This window comes from Hemiscyllium ocellatum, chromosome 38 (genome assembly GCF_020745735.1).
Source record: "Hemiscyllium ocellatum isolate sHemOce1 chromosome 38, sHemOce1.pat.X.cur, whole genome shotgun sequence".
Lineage (NCBI taxonomy): Eukaryota > Metazoa > Chordata > Chondrichthyes > Orectolobiformes > Hemiscylliidae > Hemiscyllium > Hemiscyllium ocellatum.
This window is the reverse complement of record NC_083438.1, coordinates 31,470,332-31,496,083: the sequence shown is the minus strand read 5'-3', so window position 1 is coordinate 31,496,083 and position 25,752 is coordinate 31,470,332. Positions and strand designations below refer to the sequence as shown.

Below are 25,752 nucleotides of genomic sequence, written 5' to 3'. Positions count from 1 at the left end.
GGTTGGACAAGCTAAAAATCTTTTCTTTCGATCATAGGAGACCGAGGAGTGTAAGTTACGGAAGTGTATATGATCATGAGAGGCATGGATAGGGTGAATGCACTCAGTCTTTTTCTCAAGGACAGGGACTGGACATCAGTTTGAGGTGAAAAAATAAAAGCGAACCTCAGAGGCAACTTTTTTACACAGAGGATGGTTAGCATATGAATGCTCTTTGTCCTGCTTCAGAACAAACACTGGAGCTGCGTGGATCCAGCTGCAGGCGGGGGCAGGCCTACTGCATTCCCTGAGGAACTGTGAATGGATCTAAGGACCATCCAGAAAGACCAGGCCCAAGCAGCGAACATGGACATTAAACCCAAACCGTCCTGCCTGAGGGATTAATAGGCATCATGATAACATGACTGCAACATTTTGATTTCTGAACGAGCAGTAACCTGATTCTGCTGCAAGCGTTTGTTCCTGATTATTAACCTCTCCCTGTACTTTGTGCAATTTGTTTCCTGTCAGATGACCAGAATTCGGAGCAGCTAGCATTGCATCTTTTGAAACTATCTTCGACGATCTGCACCAGGAGGAGAGGATCCGTCTGTCAATGTAACAGAGACTGGAGGGGTTGTTGGGTGGGGAGGGACGGGGGAGTGCACTCGGGATGGCCAAACTGCCACTTACCACCTTCTCTATTTGCTTATTAATGGCAGTAGGTGAGATACACTTCCTCTTACTTAATATTCTCCATATTTTCCGACTTCACCTTTGCAGGGAACCCATTAGAAACTCCCGAGAAGGTAAGCGTTGTACCTCGGAGCCCAGGGTCGGAGGCAGGAATGCTAACACAGTATAATAACTATTTGGGAACTTAGAGAAACAAGACCAGAAACGATTGTTAGAAAAGGTCAGAGCGATGTATAGCATTTTAGAGAAATATGTATCCTGGAGAGTTTCTGTTTGTAACTTCCCTAATGATGTTGATTTTTCCAGCTGAGCCATTCGTGATCCGGACCAAAAACAGAATTAATGTGACTGTTGGAGAAACAGCAAACTTTTCAGTGAAACCATCAGCTGCAGTGAGGAGTGGGAACTGGGAATTCCAAGGGAAAAGCATTGGGATATGGCTCCGTTCATCTGCTTCGATAAGTCGTGAATATGGGTCGCGTGCTGAGATTTTAGCACCAAATGGATCGCTCCTGCTGAAGTCCGTGATGTTTTCAGACAGTGGGGAGTACACTGTTACCATGGTTCCTGAAGTGGGCGACCAAACCTCAGCGACCCTCACCCTGCATGTACTTGGTAAGCTGCATGTTCTATTGCTCTGTGTATGGGATTGACTGCGATAAAGGGAGGTGCGAGATGTACAGAAATTGTTTGCTCTGTGCACACGCGGTGTTGGGGAACTTCAATCTCACTCTGGGTTCTATTAACTCAGAGCTGTGCACCTTAATGTCACTGTCACACATGGAGCCTGAACGCTGGGACAGGATTCTTTTCCGTTTCCAATGTTTCCTATCAGGAAGCTGCATCCGAGGAGGCAAACGCCAGATGGGAAATGGAGAAAGAAATCGGAGCAAGTGTTTTCACCATTTCGCTTTAGTCTTGGTTAGTAGGTTGGCGGGGAGTTGCGTGTGGGGGATTGAGTTTGTAGAGCAGAGACCAGAGGGATAATGGAAAATAGGTGAGTCTGAGCGATTTGGTGTGAGAAGATGTCAGTGAGTGTATCTGAGCTGGCTTGCTTATCTTTTCTAACTTCAATGTGGCCATCATTTGCAATATCTACATTGTGACGATCCTTCATTGCCCCTTCCGTTTTAGTGCCTTTTCTTGGGAGGAGATGGCCGAATGGTATCATTGCTAGACAATTGTTGTAGGAAGAAAAATCAAAGAGGTGTTTTCAGCCCTGTGTCGCTTAGCACAAGCGACCTTCATTCAGAACTTTATTACCACATTCAGAGACCACCCCAAATCTGAGGCCCAGTCACCCTCTTAATCACAGTTCAAATCAGAAGGTCAGTCACAAGTTCTCTGGCAAAGTGCAATATTTTAAACTTTTCACGTAATAATAATTATATGCAACATTGATATCATAGTTGGCCACATCCCTCCAATCTAGTAACCACACAATCAATGATGGATAACTCTATGTACAGCCATTGGTCATCTCATAATCTCATGAGGTCTACCAGATACCTCCATGTTTTGTATTTGGCATCTTCAGAAAATGCTTCGGACATTTTACTACCTCCCTGCCATTTATCAGCTGACCCACATTATTTACCAAAGGCTCACTTAAGAACCCTTCCAAAATATTGTGCTTACTTTAGTATGGCAGTTTAGGAAGGATATTATTTTCTACTAATTGTTATATAGTCCTCAAAACCAACCCTAATGTAAAGTTACTGTAACAGAGTTGACAAATTGACCACAACCCCTCTCTCACTTCAGCCTGAGTTCATACTACAGTCCCTCTGATATGCACCCGCAGTTTATCAGCTGCTGTTTACATGTTGCAAGTGGATTTAAACTAAACTTTCATCTTTAAATAAATATTTACTGTTTCCACTCTAACCACTTTATATTGATAATTATCCTTCCTTAATAGAAATATCTATTTGATTTTCACTGATGAGGATGAAATTCAACCATGTTACAACTTCAGGAGGCCATTAAATTAAACTTGATTAGATTCTCCAAACAACTAGGGGACAACCACATCTTTACTCTGTATTTTTTCTTCTGTGTTTGTCACTATTCCCTTGATCTTTGGGTGCAAGAATTTGCTCACCTCATCTACATCTACACCTAAGTTTCAATTGTTTATCCTTCTCTTGTCATGACCTCTCTTTTTACAACCTTTCTCCTGTGCCAATGGGTTATTTGGAGATTGTGTTTACACCATTTATTCCTTTATCTTCCATAATAATACATTGGGCCTCTCTGCTGCCTATAAACATTTGCTGAAGGAATGCACTACACCTTTTCACACTAATTTGTTGTGTGTCTTTATAATTCTGAAGTTACCTAAACAGTTTAAAATACTATCGGGGAATACTTTTCCTTCCAATTTTACCTCTATAAAAAGATTGGAACTGTGGCAAAAACTAGGCCTTACAAATCTGCCCCTTTTTAAAATGTTTATATGTTTAGAACTGCTTCCTTACAAAAACTTGCTTAACTTCCCTTATGGTTCTTCCTGAGGAGAATCTCATCTTATCCAGTATATCTATATGGAAACTACAAGTTTAGCTGTGATCCCCTCCTGTCAAAACCTTTCACCCATTTTGCGTTCTGGTTCAGTGCTATCCTGCAGGGAAGAGAAGCTGTCATCCTTGGTGACTCCTGACCAGCTGGTTTGTGAATCTCGTCTGCCTTCTGAGCAGCCAGGCATGGCCAAGAAAGGCTGGCCAAGCCAGCGAGGCACACATCCTGGGAATGTTTCACAAAAATAAAATCGGCAGCTATGGACAGTCACATTACTGAAGGTCTGGGGTCGCCTGTACTAGAAACCAAGATATGACATAGAATCTTTCCATTAATTTCACTTTTCACTCACCTGTACGAATCTACTGTAGTACAGGGAATAATTCAGTGCAGAACAGGCCCTTTGTCCCTCGATGTTGCTTTTCCACAAACACCCATCTGCCACAAGTAAGGGATTATATATTTGTTTTTCATCATAGAATATTTATCAGTAAAATGTTCGTCATCACGCATATGCCTTGACTCATCATTTACATTTCTAAATGATGCCGTCATGTAAACAAGGGGAGTAAAGCTCAACTTTGATTCATTTTGTTTTATTTCTGTACTCATTTTTTTATTTCAAAAATATATTTTGGTTCATAGATATCTTTTGATGTTTGTACAGTGATGCCATTCATATGTACGTTACATATCTTTATGTACAGAGATCAGGCTGGATCAATTGTATTTACAATTCTGTATGTTGACCATCTGGATGTTGAGTTGAGACATCAGCGGAGCTCAATTACTGAGTGGGCCCCCCCATTGCTCTTCAGCAGGCAGACCTTATACGGCCGTCTTTCCCCACCACGCCTTGGTGACAGCTGCCCCAAGCTTCAGTACGTAGTCCTGGACCTTGGAATGTGCCAGTCTGCAACACTCAGTTGGGGGTCACCTCTTTCAGCTGGAAGACCGACAGATTATGGACAGACCAAAGAGCGTCTTTCACCGAGTTGATGATCCTTCAGGCACAATTGATGTTTGACTGAGTGTGTGTCCTGGGGAACAGACCGTAGAGCACAGAATCCCATGTCACGGAGCTGCTTGGGACAAACCTCGACAAGCATCTCTGCATTCCTCTCCAGACTTCCTTTACATAGGCACATTCCAGAAGGAGGTGTGTGACAGTCTCGTCCTGTCCACAGCTGCTTCGAGAACAGCGTGTGGTGGAGCAGAGAGTCCGGGTGTGCATAGAGGATCTTACCGGTAGAGCCCTACTCACCACCAGCCAAGCCATGTCTTGGTGCTTGTTGGAAAGTTCTGGCGATGAGGCATTCTGCCAAATGGTTTTGACAGTCTGCTCAGGGAACCGCTCGACAGGATCCGCCCTCTCCTTTTCCGGAAGGCTCTCAAGGACACTACGTGCTGATGACTTCCTGAAGGACTTGTGGTCAAAGGTGTTTTTCTTTATAACCTTCTCCATGAAGGACAGGTGATACGGAACGGCCCAACTACTTGGAGCATTCCGCAGCAGCGAAGCCAGGCCCATCCCTCGCAACACCGGGGACAGGTAGAACCTCAGTACGTAGTGACACTTGGTGTTTGTGTACCGGGGATCCACGCACAGCTTGATGCAGCCGCACACAAAGGTGGCCGTCAGGGTGAGGGTGTTATTTCCCAGTTGCCCAGACCTTTATACATTGTGTCCCTTTGGTTCCAGTTCATCTTTGATCTCCACATGAAGTGGAAGATGACCTGGGTGACTGCGGTGGCAAAGGTTCAGGGAGTAGGCCAGACCTGTGCCACACATAACAAAACTGAAAGAACTTCACACCTGATGACCAGGTTTTTACCCACGATGGAGAGTGACCGTTTCTGCCTTAGTTTCCTGATATGCTCCTTCCAAGACTTGGCGCACATCCCAGCCCCTCCGAACCAAATACCCAGCATTTTCAGGTGGTCAGTCCTGATGGTGAAGGGGATGGAGGATTGGTCGGCCCAGTTCCCAAAGAGCATGGCCTCACTCTTGCCTCAGTTTACCTTGGCCCGTTCGAACTGATCACATATGCATAAGTCTGTGCACGGACAGCGGATCCGAGCAGAAAATGGCAACGTCATCCATGTACAGGGAAGCCTTTACCTGTAGGCCTCCGCTACCAGGAATAGTCACCCTCTCAGGCTCACAACCTTCCTGATGCACTCGGCAAATGGCTCTATGCAGCACACAAACAAGGCAGGAGAGAGAGGGCTGACTCCCACCCATTGATCGAGACTGCACTGACGATGTTGGCTTGGAGCAGTTGGATCCAATTGTAGATTCCCTCCCCAAAGCCCATTTTGGAGAGAACATTTCTCATGTACGTATGCAATATCTTGTCAAAGGCTTTATCCAGGCCTCTGAAGCAGGTGTCCACCCCTCTGTCCTTCACAAAGGTGATCGTATCCCTGAGGAGTGCAAGACTCTCAGTGATTTTCCTGCCCGGTACAGCACAGGTTTGGTCAGAGTGGATCCCGATCTCAGAGCAGACCTGACCCAGTTGGCGATGACTTTTAACAAGATTTTGTAATCCACATTTAATAGTGAGATTGGTCTCCAATTTTTGAGTTCCTCCCTCTCCCCCTTCCACTTGTAGATGAGGGTGACGATGCCTTTCCTCATGGATTCACTCATGGTACCTGCCAGAAGCATACTGACATACACCTCCAGCAGGTCCTGGCCAATCAAGTCCCACAGAGCGGAATAGAGCTCTTCGAGTAAGCTGTCACTTCCGGGAGTGTTATTCTTTTCGAAGGACTTGAGTGCCTTGGTCAGCTCATCCAGAGATAGCGGCTGGTCCAGCCTCTCTCGTGTTCTGTCATCTAAGACCTCCATGACAGAGGATAGGAACGACTGGGAGAATGCGCTATCGGTTGGCTTCGAGTGATACAGACTAGCATAGAAGGATTTGCTGATCCTCATGACGTCAGCCTGAGATGACGTTATTGAGCCATCTTCTTCCTTCAGGCTGCTGAGCACGGAGCTCTCTTTGTGCACCTTCTCGAAGAAGAAACATGAGCATGTCTCGTCCTGCTCCACCGAGCGGACCCTGGACCGGAAGATTATCTTGGAGGCCTCCAAGGCAAAGAGCGAGGCTTGCTGGCCCTTCACCTCCTTGAGGTCCTCCGTGACATCGATCCCCATCGTCTGCAGCAGGAGCAGGTTCTGCATACTTTCCTGGAGCTGGGACAGTTTTCCCCGCCTCTCTCTCACCTCCTGAACACCTTTGAGGATGAAGAACCTCTTGATGTTCCCTTTTACTGTTTCCCACCAGTCTGCTGGGGATTCAAACAGGGACTTCACAGTTCTCCAGTCCCTCTTGAGCTCCTCAATGTTTCCCGCGGTCGACAGCTTTGTGTTCAGCTTCCATGTTCCCTTTCCAGCCCGCTGCTCGTCCCGTAGGTGACAGTCGGCCAGCAGGAGGCAGTGGTCAGAGAAGAACACCGGCTTGACGTCAGTGGATCTGACCGAGAGCGTTCGGGACACAAACAGGTCATCTATCCTTAAGCAGATAGACCCGTCTGCCCGTGACCAGGTGTATCTACGCTGCGCTCCGTCTGCAGGGGTGCTGAAGACGTCGTGCAGCTTGGCATCTTTTACGGTGTCCATCAGGGCTCTGGACATGGTGTCCAGTTTACTGCCACCCCGCCGGATCGTCCATCTGCATCAATGATACAGTTGAAGTCTCCGGCCAGAATGACCGGCCTGGACGTAGCCAGCAACAGTGGAAGCTGCTGCAGGACGGCCAACCGTTCACTCTTACCCACTGGGGCGTACACATTAATCAGTCTCAGGGGAGCATTCCTGTACATGACGTCGGAGGCACCCACCCACCACCTCCTTGACCTCGGAGATGGTGAAGTTGCCTCCTCACAGCAGGATACCCAGGCTGGAGGCACGGTTATCATTGCTCCCCCCAACCAAACTGACAGCCCATGGGCCCACAAGCTCAACCATCTCCTGTAACTGCTGAGGTGCGGTATCCCACATTCCTGCGGAAATAGGACATCAGCTTTAACGTTGGCCAGGAAGGCCAGCGTAGAGAGACAACGCATAGAAGATTAAATGCTACGTGCGTTAATGCTGGCAATTTTAATGCCCATTTTACAGTTTACAAAGTTACCACTGTCTCTGGGGCAGATGTCTACATCCCCATCGTAAAGGTGAACTGCTGGGCACTTTCAGGGTTGAGGTAGCTGTCCAGCTCTTCACTGGGGTTATTTCCCCACTCTGGTGTCATCGGGCCATGACCAGGTTCCGCACAGTCCAGTTCTGTGTCCGACAGCGGGGCTGTCAGAGAATTGCTGCTCCCAGTTACCTGGAGCTGTGGGGCAGTGGGTACCTCCTGGTTTTCACCTGGTTAGGGAGGGGGGATTGGCGGTGGGCTTTACCAGCCCCCTCAGAGTGTGCGTTGTTTCCTGGTTGGGGGGTGTTGCCCTCCTTTCTCCTCTCAGCACTCTGCCTCTTCTTTTGGTGACTACCCTCCTTGCGCCCATCTTCACCATCTGTAGAGCTGCCTGTATCCTCCTCGTGCAGCTGCTGTTTCCCCTTTGCTGGGTGGCTTTGGGGACCTAGCGGGTTTTCCGTTTCCTGTTTTTCACCGGTATCCACATCCCTGCCTCCTTGGTTCCTTCCTCCTCCATTGTCTCCGTCTGTCCTGTTGGAGCTTGGGTCGGCTGCTGTACCTCTCCGCTGGCTGCTGCCTACTCCGTTCCAGCCTGTCCTTCTTTCTGTGTGCCCCCAGACTCAGTTCCCCTGCTGTCTGATTGGACCTTACTGGTCTTTGGGGGTCCACGGCTCACCTTGCTACCTCCGGCCATCTGTGTGTAAGTGGCTGCCCCCCCACCCCCTCCCATCTTGGGTAGACCTTGTAAATGTGACCTGCCTCTCCACACAGATTACAGTTCTTCGTCTCCCACACTCCTGCAGAAACAGAACATCAGCTTTAATGTTGTCAAGGAAGGCCAACGTAGAGGCACATTGTATAGCAGATTTCATATTACCAGCCCCCTCAGAGGGTTCATCATTTCCTGTTTGGGCGGTGCTGCCCTCCTTTTTCCCCGTGGCGCTCTGTCTCTTCCTCAGGTGACGACCTTCCTTACACCCGTCCTCACCATCTGAAGAGTTGGCTGTATCCTTCTCGTGCAGGTGTCGTTTCCCCCTTTGCTGGGTGGCTTTGGGGGCCTGGCGAGGTTTCCTCTTCCTGGTTTTTCAGGAATCCACACCCCTGTCTCCTTGGTTCCTTCCTCCTCCATTTCCTCCGTCTGTCCTGTGGGAGCTTGGATTGGCTGCTGCATCTCCCCACTGGCTGCCATCTGCTCCGCTCCTTCCTTCTGGGTGCCCCCAGACACACTTCCCCTGCTGGTTTGTGATATCTTGCTGGCCTTTTGCGGTCCACGGCTCGCATTGCTACCTCCGGCCATCTGTGCATAGGTGGTGGCCCCTCGTCTTGGGCAGCCTTGTACACGTGGCCCACCTCGCCGCACAGATTACAGTTCTTGGCATCTTTGCATTCCTTGGTCGGGTAATCCTCCTTCTTGCAGTTCCGACAAATAGTTTGGAAGCACTAGCTTTTGGAGTGCTGCTCCTTCATCAGGTGGTTGAGAAAGCTAGTACTTCCAAATTAACCTGTTGGATTAAAACTTGGTGTTGTGTGATTTTTAACTTTGCCAATCCCATATAGTCTAGTAGCCTGTACCTCCGTATTCCACTTGCCAACATTGTCTTTTTCCAGTGTGAGTACTGACAAAAAATATTCATTTAGTACCTTCCCTATCTCCTTGGACTCCACGCATAACTGTCCATTATTGTCCTTGACTGGCCCTAATCTTACTAGAGTCATTCTTTTATTCCTGACACACCTATAGAACGCTTTAGGGTTTTTGTTGATCCTATCTGCCAAAGACTTCTCATGCCCCCTCCTGGATTTTCTTAGCTCTCTTGTTAGGTCTTTCCTGGCTAACTTGTAACTTTCAAGTGAGCCTTCCCATCTCAACTGAACATAAGCCTCCTTTCTCCTCTTGACAAGAGATTCCACTTCCTTAGTAAACCACGCCTTCCTTGTTCAACCACTTCCTCCCTGCCTGACAGGTACATACTTATCAAGGGCATGTAGTAGCTGTTCCTTGAATAAGCTGCACATTTCAATTGTGCCCATCCCCTGCAGTTTTGTTCCCCACCCTATGCATTCTAAATCTTGCCTAATTGCATCATAATTGCCTTTCCCCAGCTATAACTCTTGTCCTGTGGTACATACTTGTCTGTTTCCATTGCAAAAGTAAGTATAACTGAATTGTGATCAGTATCACCAGAGTGCGCACCTACCTCCAAGTACAACGCCTGGCCGGGTTCATTACCCAGTGCCAAATCCAATGCGGCCTTGGCTTGTCTACATACTGTGTCAGGAAACCCTCCTGCACACATTGGACACATCTAAAGTACTCGAACTAAGAGAAAGTGAGGACTATAGATGGTGGATATCAAAGTTGAGAGTGTGGTGCTAGAAAAGCACAGCAAGTCAGGAAGCATCCGAGAAGCAAGCGAATTGATGTTTTGGGCATAAGCCCTTCATCAGGAAGCCCTTTCAGGGATTATGACTGAAAGGGCTTCCTGATGAAGGGTTTATGCCCAAAACATCAATTCTCTTGCTCCTCGGATGCTTCCTGACTTGCTGTGCTTTTCCAGCACCACACTTTCAACAATATTTCCAGTCAATATTTGGAATACTAAAATCCCCCATAACCATGACCCTGTTACTTTCGCTCCTATTCAGCATCATCTTTGCAATCCTTTCCTCTACATCACTGGAACTTTTCGGAGATATTTTAAAGCAAATATTTTAACTTAGATTTCATGAGCAAACTTGCAAAAGAAGAATTCATAATTGGTCTACTTCCATAGAAGTTTCAGACCTAAAGAAATAGAAACATTTCTGTCTGTCATTTGATCCCACAGCTTTGGGCTGCCGTTCAGTAGCATCATGGCTGACCTGACACTCCTTATGTCCACTTAAAACATAGAACACTACCGCGCAGTACAGGACCTCGATGTTGCACCGACCTGTGAAACCCATCTGAAGCCCATCTAATCTACACTTTTCCATTTTCATCCATACATTATTCCAATGACCATTTAAATTTCCTTATAGTTGGCATGTCTACCACTGTTGCAGGCAGGGCACTCCATGCCCCTACTACTTTCTGAGAGGGTGAAAACTCTCAACAGGGTGACCTTCTATCTTGTTTCTGCCCACACTACCTCAGTGGACGAATTCTCATCAAATGTCCTTTCTGCCTCCATAATATTGTCCTTGACTAACAATGCCACACTCCCCCTCTTTTGCTGCCTTCCCTGTTCGGACTGAAGTATCTAAATCCAGGAACCTTCAACAATCATTCCTGACCCTGCGTGATCCATGTCTCTGAAATGGCTCCTGTTTCAAACTCCCAGGTACCAACCCATACTGAAGTTCACCCACCTTATTCTGGATGCTCCTGGTGTTGAAATAGATACACTGCAAACCACCTCCCTGCCTGCTGGTACATTTTTGTGACCTTGAAACCTGATTTATGACCTCACTATTCTCAACCTCGTGTACACTGGAACTACAATTCCAATTCCCATCCCCCTGCTGAATTAATGTAAACCCTCCCAAAGAGCATTAGCATGATGGCTAGCACAAGGGGACAGAGCTTTAAATTGAGGGGTGATAGATATAGGACAGGTATCAGAGCTAGGTTCTTTACTCAGATTTGCAACTCCAGTTTATGACCTGTTATTTGCATTCTGCAAGTGAATTTAAACTAAATTCCATCTTTAAATAAATGTTTACTATTTCCACTCTAAATACATTCAATTACTAATTATCTTTCCTTAATAAAAATATGTATTTGAATTCCACTGATGAGGATGAAATTCAATCACTTTACAACTTTAGCAAGCCATTAAATGAAACTTGTTTAGATTCTGCAAACAACTAGGGGACAACCACTTCTTTACTCTGTATTTCGCAACCTGTCTAAACACAATGAATTTGGATTCCATTATCAGGGAATAAAAGTAACTGGCACTTTGGAGTTTTAAGATAATCAAATGGAGCAAGAAAGCATTTGTGAAATGGAACCATATTTCACTAATATAATTGATAGCTTTGATGAAGGTGCAGAAGAAGTTGATCAATAAAATGGAGCAGATGTGGACAATCCTAAATGCCCCTTTTGTGGAGTTTTGATATTCTAGTTAGCAAGTAATTGGGATTGCAATCAAAGCAACTCAACACTTGGCCAATCTGTGAGATCTGTAGAAGAAAGAGTTAAATGCCTGGTTTGTTACTGGGTCACTCAGAAGTTAATTTTCTTCTTCTTATTTATCGTGGAGTGTGGGCATCACTACAAACTTGTTGTCCCAATGCTGATTTTTACAATTGACAGCAGTTGTATGTTCACTGAAACAGGAACCAGCTGAGTAATTTTGAGAATTGCTAGCTAAATTTAAATGTCAGCCAGTTGTAATTTAGCTGAAATCATGATTATAGGTCTCATGACGTCACTGCTATATTTAGCTAACGTCTTACTAACCATATCTGCAACTGAGGCGATAATTCGCTCTAGACGATGCAATTGTGGTCATTTTGTTATGTGATGTTTAATTATTTGTTCCTGTTGCATTTTCAGATCATAAAACAAATGTTGGCGTCACAGTTGGCATAGTGATTGCTTCACTTGTTTTTTTGGGTTTTGTTGGTGGGATCAGTGTATGGTTAATCAAAATTAAATCACACAGGTGAGTACATTTTATAATTTTTTTCTTAAACTTTGCTAAATTCTTCATGGCCAAGTAATTTTGAACAATGTATATTTATAGAAAGTTGATTCATAATATTTCTGTATCAATCATAGATAAGTGTAAAACATGTTTATACTGACAATGTTAATGTTTTATATATTGCAATGAAAGAATCCTTTGTCTTTGTTAGTTCCTCATTTTAGTTTGAGAGAAAACTCATTATCTTTTGCTAATGCTGTGACATAGTTTTAAATCTCCAATACTGAATCTCTAATTCAGAAAATCTCATAGACTTTGTCAATGTAACTTGTCTTCTAAGTAACTTCAAAGTTTCATATTTGAACCATTGTAACAATGTAAATAATGGGTTAAGATAATTTAAGCTATGCCTTCGTGTTATGATCATTTTACTTGTTCAATCCCTCATTATTTGAATATTGTGTCTCAATACCTAATACAGAAGGTGGTCAGCCAGTAATAAATTTGTACTATGCACTTTGAAAAAAAAATCAGATTCATCAACAATGACACATTGGCAAGTAGAATATGTCTGTACCAGGTCATAGTTTTTATAATATTGTCATGAAAAGCATTTAATTTTTAATTTCGGACAATATTGCTTTAGAATGAAATCTGCAACACAAGAGCAACATACTATCTCAAGAGAATGTGGTAAGTAAATTATTCCATTATTTCAATGTTGCTATGGCAATGCAAAACTTTAAAGTGTTTGCTGATTTGAAGTTAATTCAATGAACCATCTATCATACTGACTGTTGAACTTTCACGTTGGCATTTACATTAAGATAAACTGAGATAACAATCCCTGTCATGTGCATTCTAATTGAAGTAATTGCAAAACATACCCAAACCCCTATTTGGAATGATAGTTTTAGAATTTGTATTGATCAAGTTTGTTTTTAATGATTATGTGTTGCTAATTTGTGAAGGATGTAAAGTCATAGTCCTTTGTGTAATATTAATCCTATTTCAAATCCTATGATTTTCAAATAACCCAGTCTCTATTTCTAATCTAGTTTCACATTTTGTTGTCATATTTTTCATGAAATTGTATATTCCTTTATTAGCAGAACCTAATAGATTTTAGTGTCATAGAGAGGACTATGTGACATAGATGTTGTTCAGAATCTAATTATTTTCTACTAATTGGGATTTCAGCCTTTAACTTTGATCAACTCTGGTACAGCCCCATTATTTTTAATAATTAACGTAATTGTTTGTGTATAAATTGATAAATTAAATTGATAACCAGGACTCATCAGTCTACTTTACAGGATATTAAATGTATCGTCCAAGTCAAAATTTTGATCTTGACTCTTACTACTTAGTTAACATAGACATTGCAGTAAAAATCCTTGGCATTGTTTGTTTGGTTGTGTTCTTTAATTGAAACAGTTCCAAATCTAAGCCTATATTAAATGCATCTACTAATAATAATTAACTTAGGATATGTAGAATCCATCAAAACCTAGCAAGAAAATAATGAGGAATGGTCATTTCAGTTTCATACATTGTAACTCCATTATTGTAAATATATTGGACTTTAGAATTGTCCATTGTTTTAGGTTTTTTGGTACTGCTTGGAATATTGTGAAGCAAATTGTTGCCATAATGGTTCCAGAGATATGAGTTTGCAGTTCATTGGAATGGTCAGGATAGTGGTTGGTTTTTCTGGATCATGGAATGAAAAGGAGACTTGACAGGAATAAAGTAGTTCTGGAAGAATTTTGTTGAAGCAAGAATGAAAAGCTGTGACATTTCATTTAATGTTACAGTAATAGCACCCACAGAGTTCAGTATTATGGACTAGGCCAAACAACTCAAAACATTCTTAAGCAGGCAGCTTCAACCTAACTTTGCAATTTGTTTCAGTAAGTGTACAGTGAAAATTACCCGGAGTAAGATAGCGAGGTTGACTACTAGATTTTGAAACAAACATAAAACTTATTCACAACACAATGAAACACAAAGATCAGAATAAGCAAACTCCCTTTCAGATTAATTAATTAGTGTGGTAACAGGCCCTTCGGCCCAACAAGTCCACACTGACCCGCCGAAGCGCAAACCACTCCCCTACATTTACCCCTTCACCTAATACTACGGGCAATTTACGGGTTGCGCTTCGGCAGGTCGGTGTGGACTTGTTGGGCTGAAGGGCCTGTTTCCACACTATAAGTAATCTAATCTAATGTATGATATGTCTGGCAAAATTCAACTACGTGTTTGCAGAGTCCAGATCAGTAAAAATGATTTTGTATTTTAGCCTGTGTTTTCCTCATTCCTAAATGACCTACAAGTGGTAGCTCGTGCTCCACTTACAGCACCTCCTTTTTATACCCTACTGGCATAACAATTTGATGAATGTCTGCCCATTTTTCATCTGCTTGAATGTATGATGGTCTCCATTTCTTCATTAAGACATCATTTGACACACAGGAATGCATTCATTTTTTTCTCTCAGTAAACTCCTTTTGATATAACTGTTTTAACTCCTCATCTTTCTGCTGTAATTCAGTCAGCTTAGTAGAGCTAAAAATGCTTGAATGTTTACCTATTTGGTCTTTCTCTGTTCTGCTTATGTGCTTAAAGAAAGTTATGGATAGCACTACGTCAGCTTCCTTTTCCATGCCTTTTGATCTCTCCTGCTTCAACTTGTGCTTCTGTGATTTTGTGATCACACAATCAGGGAAATGTCCTGGATAAACATTCTCCAGGTCTTCAGTTTCCTGCGTCTCCCTTGGCGTTTCACCTGGAGTAGGCAGCATGCCTACCAATGCATCAGCTATATCATTTGCAAGGACAAATTGTATTCCTGGAGCTATGAGTGTGTCCAGTACTCCTATCACAAATTCTTCACTATTTCTGCACTCTATAGCCTCACTTTGCATAATTGACCACTTCTTGTCTCACCATGAATTCCTGTTACCAGTACCTTTTCTGGCAATAGTCTCTCAGGCGTACAAATCTCCTCATCCTTAAGCATTACCAACTGAGAGGATCCTGTGTCCTTTAATATTGTAACCTCCTTACCTGCTACTCCTGCGATGTGAATAAACTTTACTCTTGCAAGTATATTTTTTAAGCAGCTCTGGCACTTCCTCCTTACTCAACCTCTGATCAGTTTGTACACTCTGAGGCAGATGTCTAACTTACCTTTTTGCTACTAGTCCAAAAAAACTACCACGCTTGTCTGGTTTTCCTACATCTGGCTTTCTCCAAGTCCACCAACACTGTGATTTCATGTGGCCCACTTTATTACAATGAAAACACCGGAGCCGTTTCATTTCTTTGTCCCTCTTAAGGGTTTCTTTTTTACCTGTGGTAAATTATCCTGATGATCTTCACTGAGATCTACCTTTCCCTTTCCATGTGAGGATTTCTCTTTGCCCCAATTTCTATCCCTAATGGACTGAAATTGATTCTGGAAGCCAAACCGTATTTTATGAACCAGCTCATAATCATCGGCCACTTCAGCTGCTCTACTTACTGTTTTAACTCTCTGCTCTTTCATATGAGTTCACACTACTTCCTCACTGAGGTCACCTTCAGCCTTTATCTCCAGCCTTTCAAGCTGACTTTCCTTTTTAAGTGTCAGTTTCTGAAGTTCAAAAGCATTCTCTTTTTTCCTCTCTTCTGCTTTTAATTGCAACTCAAACTGTCCCATTTCTGCTGGCCTTTCCTTATCTCTCGTCTCTAATTCAAGCTGCTTCATTTGGAATTGAATTCTTGCCATCTCGATAGATTCTGGTGGTTTCTCCGGCAAGTTTAAATGCTGAGCTACTGCTGTAATTATCTCTCCTTTCCTCACAAAAGCAGTCAGTCCCAATTCGAGCTTCTCTGCTAATTCCTGCAACTTGGTCGTATTCACTTTTTGCAAAACCTCCAAAGTTACTGCATCCACATCCAGAAACCTTTTGGTGACTGAAAGAGCCATTATTATCTCAAGCTTTGTCTACCCAACCAAACGAACGCCCGAAATAAAGACACTAGCACCTATCATTCGCTGTTTACAATCCTGCAAAAAGCCCCCACTCTGTTATGGACTCGGCCAGACCACTCAAAATGTGCTTAAGCAGCAACCTGAGATCTAACTTTGCAATTTGTTTCGATAAATGTACAGTGAAAATTACCCGGAGTAAGACAGCTAAGTTGACAGCTAGATCATCGATAGATCATCATTGTATCATCGATAGTCACAGATTAGGTGCCGGAAGACTGGAGGTTGGCTAATGTGGTGCCACTGTTTAAGAAGGTGGTAAGGACAAGCCAGGGAGCCTGACCTCGGTGATGGGCAAGTTGTTGGAGGGAATCCTGAGGGACAGGATGTAAATATATTTCGGAAGACAAGGACTGATTAGGGAAAGTCAACATGGCTTTGTGCGTGGGAAATCATGTTTTTTGAAGAAGTAACAAAGAGAATTGATGAGGGCAGAGCAATAGATGTGATCTGTATGGATTTCAGTTAGGCATTCAACAAGGTACCATATGGGAGACTGGTTAGCAAGGTTAGATCTGATGGAATACAGATTAGATTACTTACAGTGTGGAAACAGGCCCTTCGGTCCAACAAGTCCACACCAACACGCTGAAGCGCAACCCACCCAGACCCCTTCACCTAACACTAAGGGCAATTTAGCATGGTCAATTCACCAAACCTGCACATTTTTGGATTGTGGAAGGAAACCCACGCAGACATGGGGGGAATGTGCTAACTCCACACAGAGAGTCGTCTGAGGTGGGAATTGAGCCCGGGTCTCTGGTGCTGTGAGGCAGCAGTGATAACCACTGTGCCACCATGCCGCCCACAGGGAGAACTAGCCATGTGGATACAGAACTGGCTCAAAGGTAGAAGATAGAGGGTCCTGGTGGAGGATTGTTATTCAGACTAGAGGCCTGTGACCACTGGAGTGCCACAAAGATCAGTGCTGGGTCCTCGACTTTGTATCATTTACATAAATGATTTGGATGCGAGCAAAAGAGGTACAGTTAGTAAGTTTGCAGATGACACCAAAATTGGAGGTGCCATGGACAGCAAAGAAGGTTACCTCAGATTACAGCAGGATCTTGACCAGATGGGCCAATGGGCTGAGAAGTGGCAGATGGAGTTTAATTCAGATAAATGCGAGGTGCTGCATTTTGGGAAAGCAAATCTTAGCAGGACTTAATTACTTTATAGTAAGGTCCTAGAGAGTGTTGCTGAACAAAGAGACCTTGGAGTGCAGGTTCATAGCTCCTTGAAAGTGGAGTCACAGGTAGATAGAATAGTGAAGAAGGCGTTTGGTATGCTTTCTCTTATTGGTCAGAGTACTGAATACAGGAGTTGGGAGGTCATGTTGCGGCTGTACAGGTCTTTGGTTAGGCCACTGTTGGAATATTGCTTGCAAATCTGGTCTCCTTCTTATCGGAAAGATGTTGTGAAACTTGAAAGAGTTCAGAAAAGATTTACGAGGATGTTGCCAGGGTTGGAGGATTTGAGCTATAGAGAGAGAGCTGAACAGGCTGGGGCTGTTTTCCCTGGAGCATTGGAGGCTGAGGGGTGACCTTATAGATGTTTACAAAATCATGAGGGGCATGGATAGGATAAATAGACAATGTCTCTTCCCTGGAGTCAGGGAGTCCAGAACTAGAGGACATAGATTTAGGGTGAGAGGGGAAAGATATAAAAGAGACCTAAGGGCAACTTTTTCACACAGAGGATTGTACATGTATGGAATGAGCTGCTAGAGGAAGTAGTGGAGGTTTTTACAATTGCAACATTTAAGAGGCATCTGGATGGGTATATGAATAGGAAGGATTTGGAGGGATATGGGCCGGGTGCTGGCAGGTGGGTCTAGATTGGGTTGGGATATCTGGTTGGCAAGGGCGGGTTAGACCGAAGGGTCTGTTTCCGTGCTGTACATCTCTATCACTCTAGATTTTAAAGCAGATGAAAATTTATTCACAAAATTGCGCAATGAAACACAAAAACAGAGTAAAGAACCCCTACAGAACTCAGCCTATCCAACTTGACTTAATTATGCTGTTCCAAATATACACAACAGTCCCAATAAGCAAACTCCCTTTAAAACCCAGTGTAAATGGAACACATGCTTACAGGTTGAAGTTGAAGGGCAGAAAAGAGAGAGATTTTCCAAACAGCTGCCTATTTAACTTGCCACTTCAAGACTGAACTAAAACTGCTCAGCTCAGCTCTGCTAGAGAGGTGACCATGCCCCTCTCTTCATTCAGGTCACCTCTAAAACATGACCATTTTGCCTGAAATTTCATCTGAGCCCGGCCAGGTTTATTGCCTCTCTGTAAAAAGTCAAGGACAGAGTCTCCTTGAACCAAAGAACAGCTTTTAGTGAAAAAGGGGCTAGCTCTGTGACGTAAGTCTTTTACTTTTCTAAAATCCAATTGAGCTGTGAGGTTTTGCGTTTTCCTTCCAGACTTTGAGTTCCTCAAATCTGAAACATACAGACTGAAATATTGCTGTAACCAAAATGGAGAGGAACTCATAAGAACATTGGATAAATACTTGATTAGGCTGTGGTAACATGACAAGGCAACAGGTTTGACTTGAAGTCACTGAAAGGCCACACTGGCACAGCAGCATAGAAAAGCTTCTTTTAAAATGTTAACATTCCATGTCTCTGCAATTACCATACATGGTAAAATAATTATCTTGTTTTCTCAGACCATGTTGCACCATTTGATAAGAAATCATCGACGATCTATGAAAATATCCCAAGAGAACAAAAGGTTGGTACTAATATGACAATTATGTCAGTGCCATTAATATACAGATAAGGGGATGTGCTTATGTTTGCTCCCATGAACTTCATTGTTCCAGTATTTAAAGAAAATTGGATTTATTAATAAACCAAAATGGAGCATGGGATTTTTGTTGTGGTTTTTGAAAAGTTGATTGTTAAGACAATTCAAAAATAATTTTTACTCATTATGTTAAATAATGAAAGCCTACGTAATCATAGGGTGGTTCTATCATTGGATGTAGTTGAATGGTGCTGTGTAATATCCTGAGGGTCACCACAACCCGTGCGGGTTTGGGAGGGGAATGTCTTGGTGTGATGCTCTTTTGGGGTGTGCAGTACAACTGGATGGGTCAAATGGTCTCTTTTAGCAGTTCAGGGATTGTACGATTCTATATTTGACATTCACACCTACACCTGAAAGTCAATTTGGCAAAAGCATGATTGCTAATTGTTGTATGATTTTTATTGGTCTGGAAAATATCCGTACAAGGTTAAAGTTTATTCACCTCGGCCTGGAGTAGTAGGTAAGGAGGTTAAAATATTAAGGGAAAAATTCTTCCATCTCCTTCGCCTCCGCGCCTACTTCTCCAACCAGGATTCTCGCCCACCCTCTGACGACCCCTTCTCCTGCCTCCAACACACCCCATCCACCTGGACATCCCGTGCTGGCCTCTTACCTGCTCTCGATCTCTTCATAGCCAACTGCCGCCGCGACATTGACCACCTCAACCTGTCCATCCCTCTCACCACTCCAATGTCTCACCCTCGGAATGTGCAGCCCACTACTCCGTCTGCTCCAACCCCAACCTCACTACCAAACCGGCAGACAAGGGAGGCGCGGTGGTAGTTTGGCGCACCGACCTTTACACCGCTGAGGCTAAACGCCAGCTCGTGGACACCTCCTCCTACTGTCCCCTTGACCATGACTCCACCTCCCACCACAAAACCATCATCTCCCAGACCATCCATAACCACATCATCTCAGGGGATCTCCCATCCACCGCCTCCAACCTCGTAGTCCCACAACCCCGCACCGCCCGTTTCTACCTCCTGCCCAAAATCCACAAACCTGACTGCCCCGGCCGACCCATTGTCTCAGCCTGCTCCAGCCCCACCGAACTCATCTCTGCATGCCTCGACATGGTCCTGTCCCCCTTAGTCCAAGAACTCCCCACCTACGTTCGGGACACCACCCACTCCCTCCACTTCCTCCATGATTTTTGCTTCCCTGGCCCCCAACGCCTTATCTTCACGATGGACATCCAGTGCCTATACACCTCCATCCCCCATCACGAAGGACTCAAAGCCCTCCGGTTCTTCCTTTCCCTCTGAACCAACCAGTACCCTTCCACTGACACCCTCTTTCGACTGACTGAACTGGTCCTCACTCTGAACAACTTCTCTTTCCAATCCTCCCACTTCCTCCAAACCAAAGGAGTAGCCATGGCACCCGCATGGGCCCCATCTATGCCTGCCTCTTCGTAGGATATGTGGAACAATCCATCTTCTGTAGCTACACTGGCACCACCCCCCACCTTTTCCTCCGCTACATCGATGACTGTATCGGCGCTACCTCGTGCTCCCAAGAGGAAGTTGAACAGTTCATCCACTTTACTAACACCTTCCACCCCGACCTCAATTTACCTGGACTGTCTCAGACTCCACCCTCCCCTTCCTAGACCTCTCCATTTCTATCTCGGGCAACCGACTCAACACGGACATTTGGTATAAACCGACCGACTCCCACAGCTACCTAGACTACACCTCCTCCCACCCTGCCCCCTGTAAAAACGCCATCCCATATTCCCAATTCCTTCATCTCCGCTGCATCTGCTCCCAGGAGGACCAGTTCCAATACCGAACAACCCAGATGGCCTCCTTCTTCAAAGACCGCAACTTCCCCTCAGACATGGTTGACGATGCTCTCCACCGCATCTCCTCCACTTCCCCCTCCTCCACCCTTGAGCCCAGCACCTCCAATCGCCACCAAGACAGAACTCCACTGGTCCTCACCTACCATCCCACCAACCTCCAGATACATCGTATCATCCTTCATCATTTCCGCCACCTCCAAAGAGACCCCACCACCAGGGATATATTTCCCTCCCCTCCCCTATCAGCATTCCGGAACGACCACTCCCTCCGCGACTCCCTCTTCAGGTCCACATCCCCCACCAACCCAATCTCCACTCCCAACACCTTCCCCTGCAACCGCAAGAAATGCAAAACATGCGCCCACACCTCCCCCCTCACTTCCCTTCAAGGCCCCAAGGGATCCTTCCATCTCCGCCACAAATTCACCTGCACCTCCACACACATCATTTACTGCATCCGCTGCACCCGACGTGGCCTCCTCTACATTGGGGAGACAGGCAGCCTACTTGTGGTACGTTTCAGAGAACACCTCTGGGACACCCGCACCAACCAACCCAACCGCCCCGTGGCTGAACATTTTAACTCCCCCTCCCACTCCGCCAAGGACTTGCAGGTCCTTGGCCTCCTCCATCGTCAGACCATGGCAACACGATGCCTGGAGGAAGAGCGCCTCATCTTCCCCCCCAGGAACCCTCCAACCACAAGGAATGAATGCAGATTTCTCCAGCTTCCTCATTTCCCCTCCCCCCACCTTATCTCAGTCCCAACCCTCGGACTCAGCCCCGCCTTCGTGACCTGCAATCTTCTTCCCGACCTCTCCGCCCCCACCCCCTCTCCGGCCTATCACCCTCACCTTAACCTCCTTCCACCTATCGCACTCCTCCCTACCTTTTATCTTAGCCTGCTCGGCACACCCTCCTCATTCCTGATGAAGGGCTTATGCCCGAAATGTCGATTCTCCTGCTCCTTGGATGCTGCCTGACCTGCTGCGCTTTTCCAGCAACACATTTTTCAGCTGTGATCTCCAGCATCTCCTCGGTGACTAACCTAACTTACCTATTTGCTCCTGCTCTGTTCCACTTATCTGATCAAAGGAAGCTTCAGATAACACTATGTCAGCTTTCTTACCTTTGCCTTTGGATCTCTCCTGCTTCAACTTGTGCCTCTGGTATCTTGTATTCACACAATCAGGGAAAATTCTCACTTTCTCCTACAATATTAAGGGACACAGGATCCTCTCAGTCTGTCATGCTGAAGGATGTACTCCTGAGAGACTATTGCCAGAACAGATGCTGGTAACAGGAATTCATGGTGAGACAAAAAGTCCTCAGTGATGTAAAGTGAGGCTAGAAAGTCCAAAGAAGAGTGGAGAATTTGTGGTCGGCATACTGGACAAACTGTCAGCTCCAGGAATACAATTTGTCCTTGCAAATGATATCGCTGATTCACCGGGAGGCTTGCTGCCCACTCTAGTTGAAACACCAGGGGAGACGCAGGCAACTAAAGACCACGAGAATGTTTTCCCAGGAATTTTCCCTGATTGTGTAAACACAAGATACCAGAGGCACAAATTGAAGCAGGAGAGATCTAAAGGCACAGGTAAGAAAGCTGACATAGTGTTATCCGAAGCTTCCTTCGATCAGATAAATGGAACAGAGCAGGAGCAAATAGGTAAGTTAGGTTAGTCACCTAGGAGGGCATTTCAGGATTTAATGAAACGACAACCAGGCTGGTTCAGTCATTGCCTCAGACACACCTCCTCCCCTGCTCCTATTAATCGAAGGCAACAAATAGCAAACATATTTTGCGATAAGAACAGTTTCAACAGAATATTCATCAAGGACATTCTTGCTAATAATACACAATTGCATATTACATATTAACTGTGCTCCGACTTGAATAACCTCCTTACATTTTTGTTAACCCTGATGACATACATCTTTCAAATTGCATTTGTACAGGAGAAAGCCATGAAACCATCCGATGAAAATGTTTACACGGTAAAGACACCTTTTGGGTCTCATTTTAAAACTTTCACATGCAATTTATGCTGTGTTTCATCTCAGTTTTATTTTGTCCACATTATTTCACTCACTCAGAACAGCTATCTCTTTTTAAATTATAACAGGGATTACAAATGCAGGATCGGTCAGTTTACAGTGAACTGAAGAGGAATGTGGAGTGAAGAAGTTACAATTCATCCACCCCCATGTTAAGTAAAAAACAACAAATGAAATATGAACAGATCTATTTGTCATCAGGATTGATGACCCCTATGATTTCCAGTGTCCAGTCTTAAAATTGTGAGTCAACTTTATTGTTTAAGACTGGGCACTTGATGTCAAATGAAATTGACTGAGTTACACACACATTTGTTCTGTTCACAAACATGCATCTGATCAGTTTGTGGGAAAGGGGATAAATATACATTGAATACATCTAGTATGAAGGTGTGCATAGACTGCAGAAAATCATAATTGTTTCCAAATTCTTGCAGCCAAGTGGATCAATTTTCTGAGCACACATTTTGTTTTCTTGCATAGCCATTGGTCTTGTCCAATATCCATCAACCAACAATCCCTTCTCACCCTGCAGGAACATTTTCTGATTCACTCGTGGATTCTAGCAGCCTTGGTGAGTTTCTACAGTGTATCATGTGGATACTTCACACTGCTGCTGCTGCTGAATATCACTAATAGAAGGAGTTGATTTTGTGTCTGTGCTGCCAAATAATCAGGATGGTTTTTCCTGGATGGTGTGAAGCTTCTGTTGTGTTGTTGGAGCTAAGCTGATACAGGCAAGCTATTTTATCACGGTTCTGACCTGTGCCTTGTGGATGGTTGACAAGCTTTGATGATTCATGGGGTGAAATACTGCCTCCCGGACTCCAATCCTCTTTCCTGTTCTTGAAGCCTGCCATTTAATTGAAATATTAAAGTAGTTATGAATCAATGATCACTGATAGTGCGTTGATGCTGTCACATTAACAAGGTTATTTTGTCCTTGTGTTTTCTTTTTAAGACAGGTCATAAAGGCAGAGATGTGGAAATATCTGGAAAGACCCTTATTTAGCAATAGCAGAGGAGTGGCCAGTTCTCCCTGTTCAGTTTTTTATCTAGTTTGGTTTAGTTGTTGCAGTGAGAAGCTGGTACAGGCCAGATAAAGCTTCCAAACTTCAGCAGATTGACTGACTTACCTCTGCTGCCTGTGAGAACCAGTATTTGAATTTACCTTTTACCAAGGGGCATGTTTACGGGATGTTACGGGAATTGGAACAGCTCCTTAGTTAAGTTGCTATGTTGGGTCAGTTAAGTTTTCCAACAATAAGTTATTCTCAGTTCCATTTCTTTTGTCCATGTTTCAACTGTAGCCTTGAAATAAGCTCTAGTTTTCTTAAAGCCAAGTGGTTTGAAGAGCTGCATCACAATTAGAATATCCACTTCACATCTGCCTTTAACTAAGATAAGTCAGGTTCTTGGCTACCTTCTTAAAATATTTTGAGGGGGTCTGGCCTAGTCACTGATTCAGCAATGGAAATTACATTGGAATTCAAGGGATAACGACACTCTTTCTGGCAATTTAGAATATCTTTGACTGGCTTAATATTGGATGTTTCAGAAGGTGTGCTTGAGAAAGCAAAGGACAAAGGCTGTGACAAAAAAAATGTGATGAAGTTGCACAGAATACAAAGCACACGACTGGAATCTCTAAATCTACATTCCTCTCAGGGAATGTTGACATGATGCACTGTCAGCATAATAAGGACGTTATTGTATCTGAATGTAGCTAGTCAGGGAAATAACCTGCCTTCAAAAATCCTCTGTATTTCTCTGAATGCTCCCTCATCAATGTCTGAGTTCAAAATCCCCTGGAGGAACTCAGCATTGAAATGAAGGCTTAGTGAAGGAGAATTCCCTTTTCTTTACTGTTACTAACAATAAGTGACTTCAGCCTATTATTACTGATCTATGAAGTCATCCCGTCACAAAAGCTTGAGTGGAAAGACTCTTCCACTGCAGTTAAATAAAAACTCGCAATCATGTTTTATTTTAAATTGAACTGTTTCTTTGCATAAGCCCTGTTATGTTTGTATTCCTAAAAGTATCATAATATTTTCCAAGACTTGAAGGTTTCATGTAGGTGTGCGTATTTGACATGTGAAGAGAATGGTTATGCAAATATATTTGTCCTGTTTAAGTAATTGAATAATAATCCTTACCTCTGCTTTTATTTAAATTTATTTGTAATAAGCTTGTTCTATTTATCTTTATTAAAGAGCCTGTCTGTTTACCTGATGTATATGTCGTCGAGCCCTCGATCCCTCCTTATCTATATAAGGAGCACCAGCTCACCTTTGGATAATATTCACACATCTACAGTTCATTCTTCAATTCCAAATACATCCCAAGAAAGCCTCCAGACCTACTCCAGCCTTAGAATATAGTTCAGTACCCACTGACTTCCTAATTCCTGATAGGTGTCCATGAGATAGCCTCCCCAGTCAATCTGCTCAGCAATGTTGTAACAGGCATCCAGAGGAGATGAGGTTTGAGAGAGAGCAGCAACACTGCCACTGACAAGTGTACAAAGGTATGTGGATGTGTTCAAGAGAGCATTCAGAATAAAATCACAGAAACCCCTTTTTTATTGTGCGTTTATGAATTTAATGGCAAGAATTACTGTTTATTCGGTGTACTTGCTCAATGTTTGAGTCTTACATATACATGAAAACAGAGGCATATATAGAGATTAAGTATTTGTAATTACATGAAGGTACATTCACAATCCAGGACAGATCTTGACTAAGGGAACTCTCAAAAGTCTGATCTCTGACACTCAAGTTTGCAACATTTTGCAAATGATGTGCACATCCATGAGCTGCCAATTAGTTTGTGCATGTATGTGTGGTGCACATGTTTCTATATGTCCATGTATTTTAGTGTCCTTGTGTGGGTTATGTTAGGGTCTACGTGTGTGAGTGTGTGTTGTGTTTTGTTAGGGAGTGTGTGTGTGTTGTGTTAGGGAGTGTGTGTGTGTGTGTGTGTGTGTGTGTGTGCGTGCGTGGTGGTGCGTTGCAGACGTTTCATCCCCTGTCTAGGTGAC

At 44.1% G+C, this 25,752-nt stretch overlaps 1 protein-coding gene across 2 annotated transcripts; it reads left to right on the top strand.

Moving 5' to 3' along the window:
• Nucleotides 1-638: 638 nt before the first annotated feature.
• LOC132833944 (uncharacterized) lies at nt 639-24,867 on the top strand. Of its 2 annotated transcripts, XM_060852631.1 has the most exons (7): nt 639-704; nt 982-1,290; nt 11,887-11,995; nt 12,624-12,670; nt 18,696-18,760; nt 22,611-22,649; nt 22,778-23,321. In XM_060852631.1, the coding sequence occupies exons 1-7, from the start codon at nt 653-655 to the stop codon at nt 22,832-22,834; spliced, it is 678 nt and encodes a 225-aa protein (XP_060708614.1). In that variant the 5' UTR covers nt 639-652; the 3' UTR covers nt 22,835-23,321. The 2 variants fall into 2 exon arrangements, with proteins under 2 accessions (XP_060708614.1, XP_060708613.1); XM_060852630.1 differs by lacking the exon at nt 22,611-22,649 and having other exon boundaries at nt 23,245-24,867.
• The last annotated feature ends 885 nt before the right edge of the window (nt 24,868-25,752 follow it).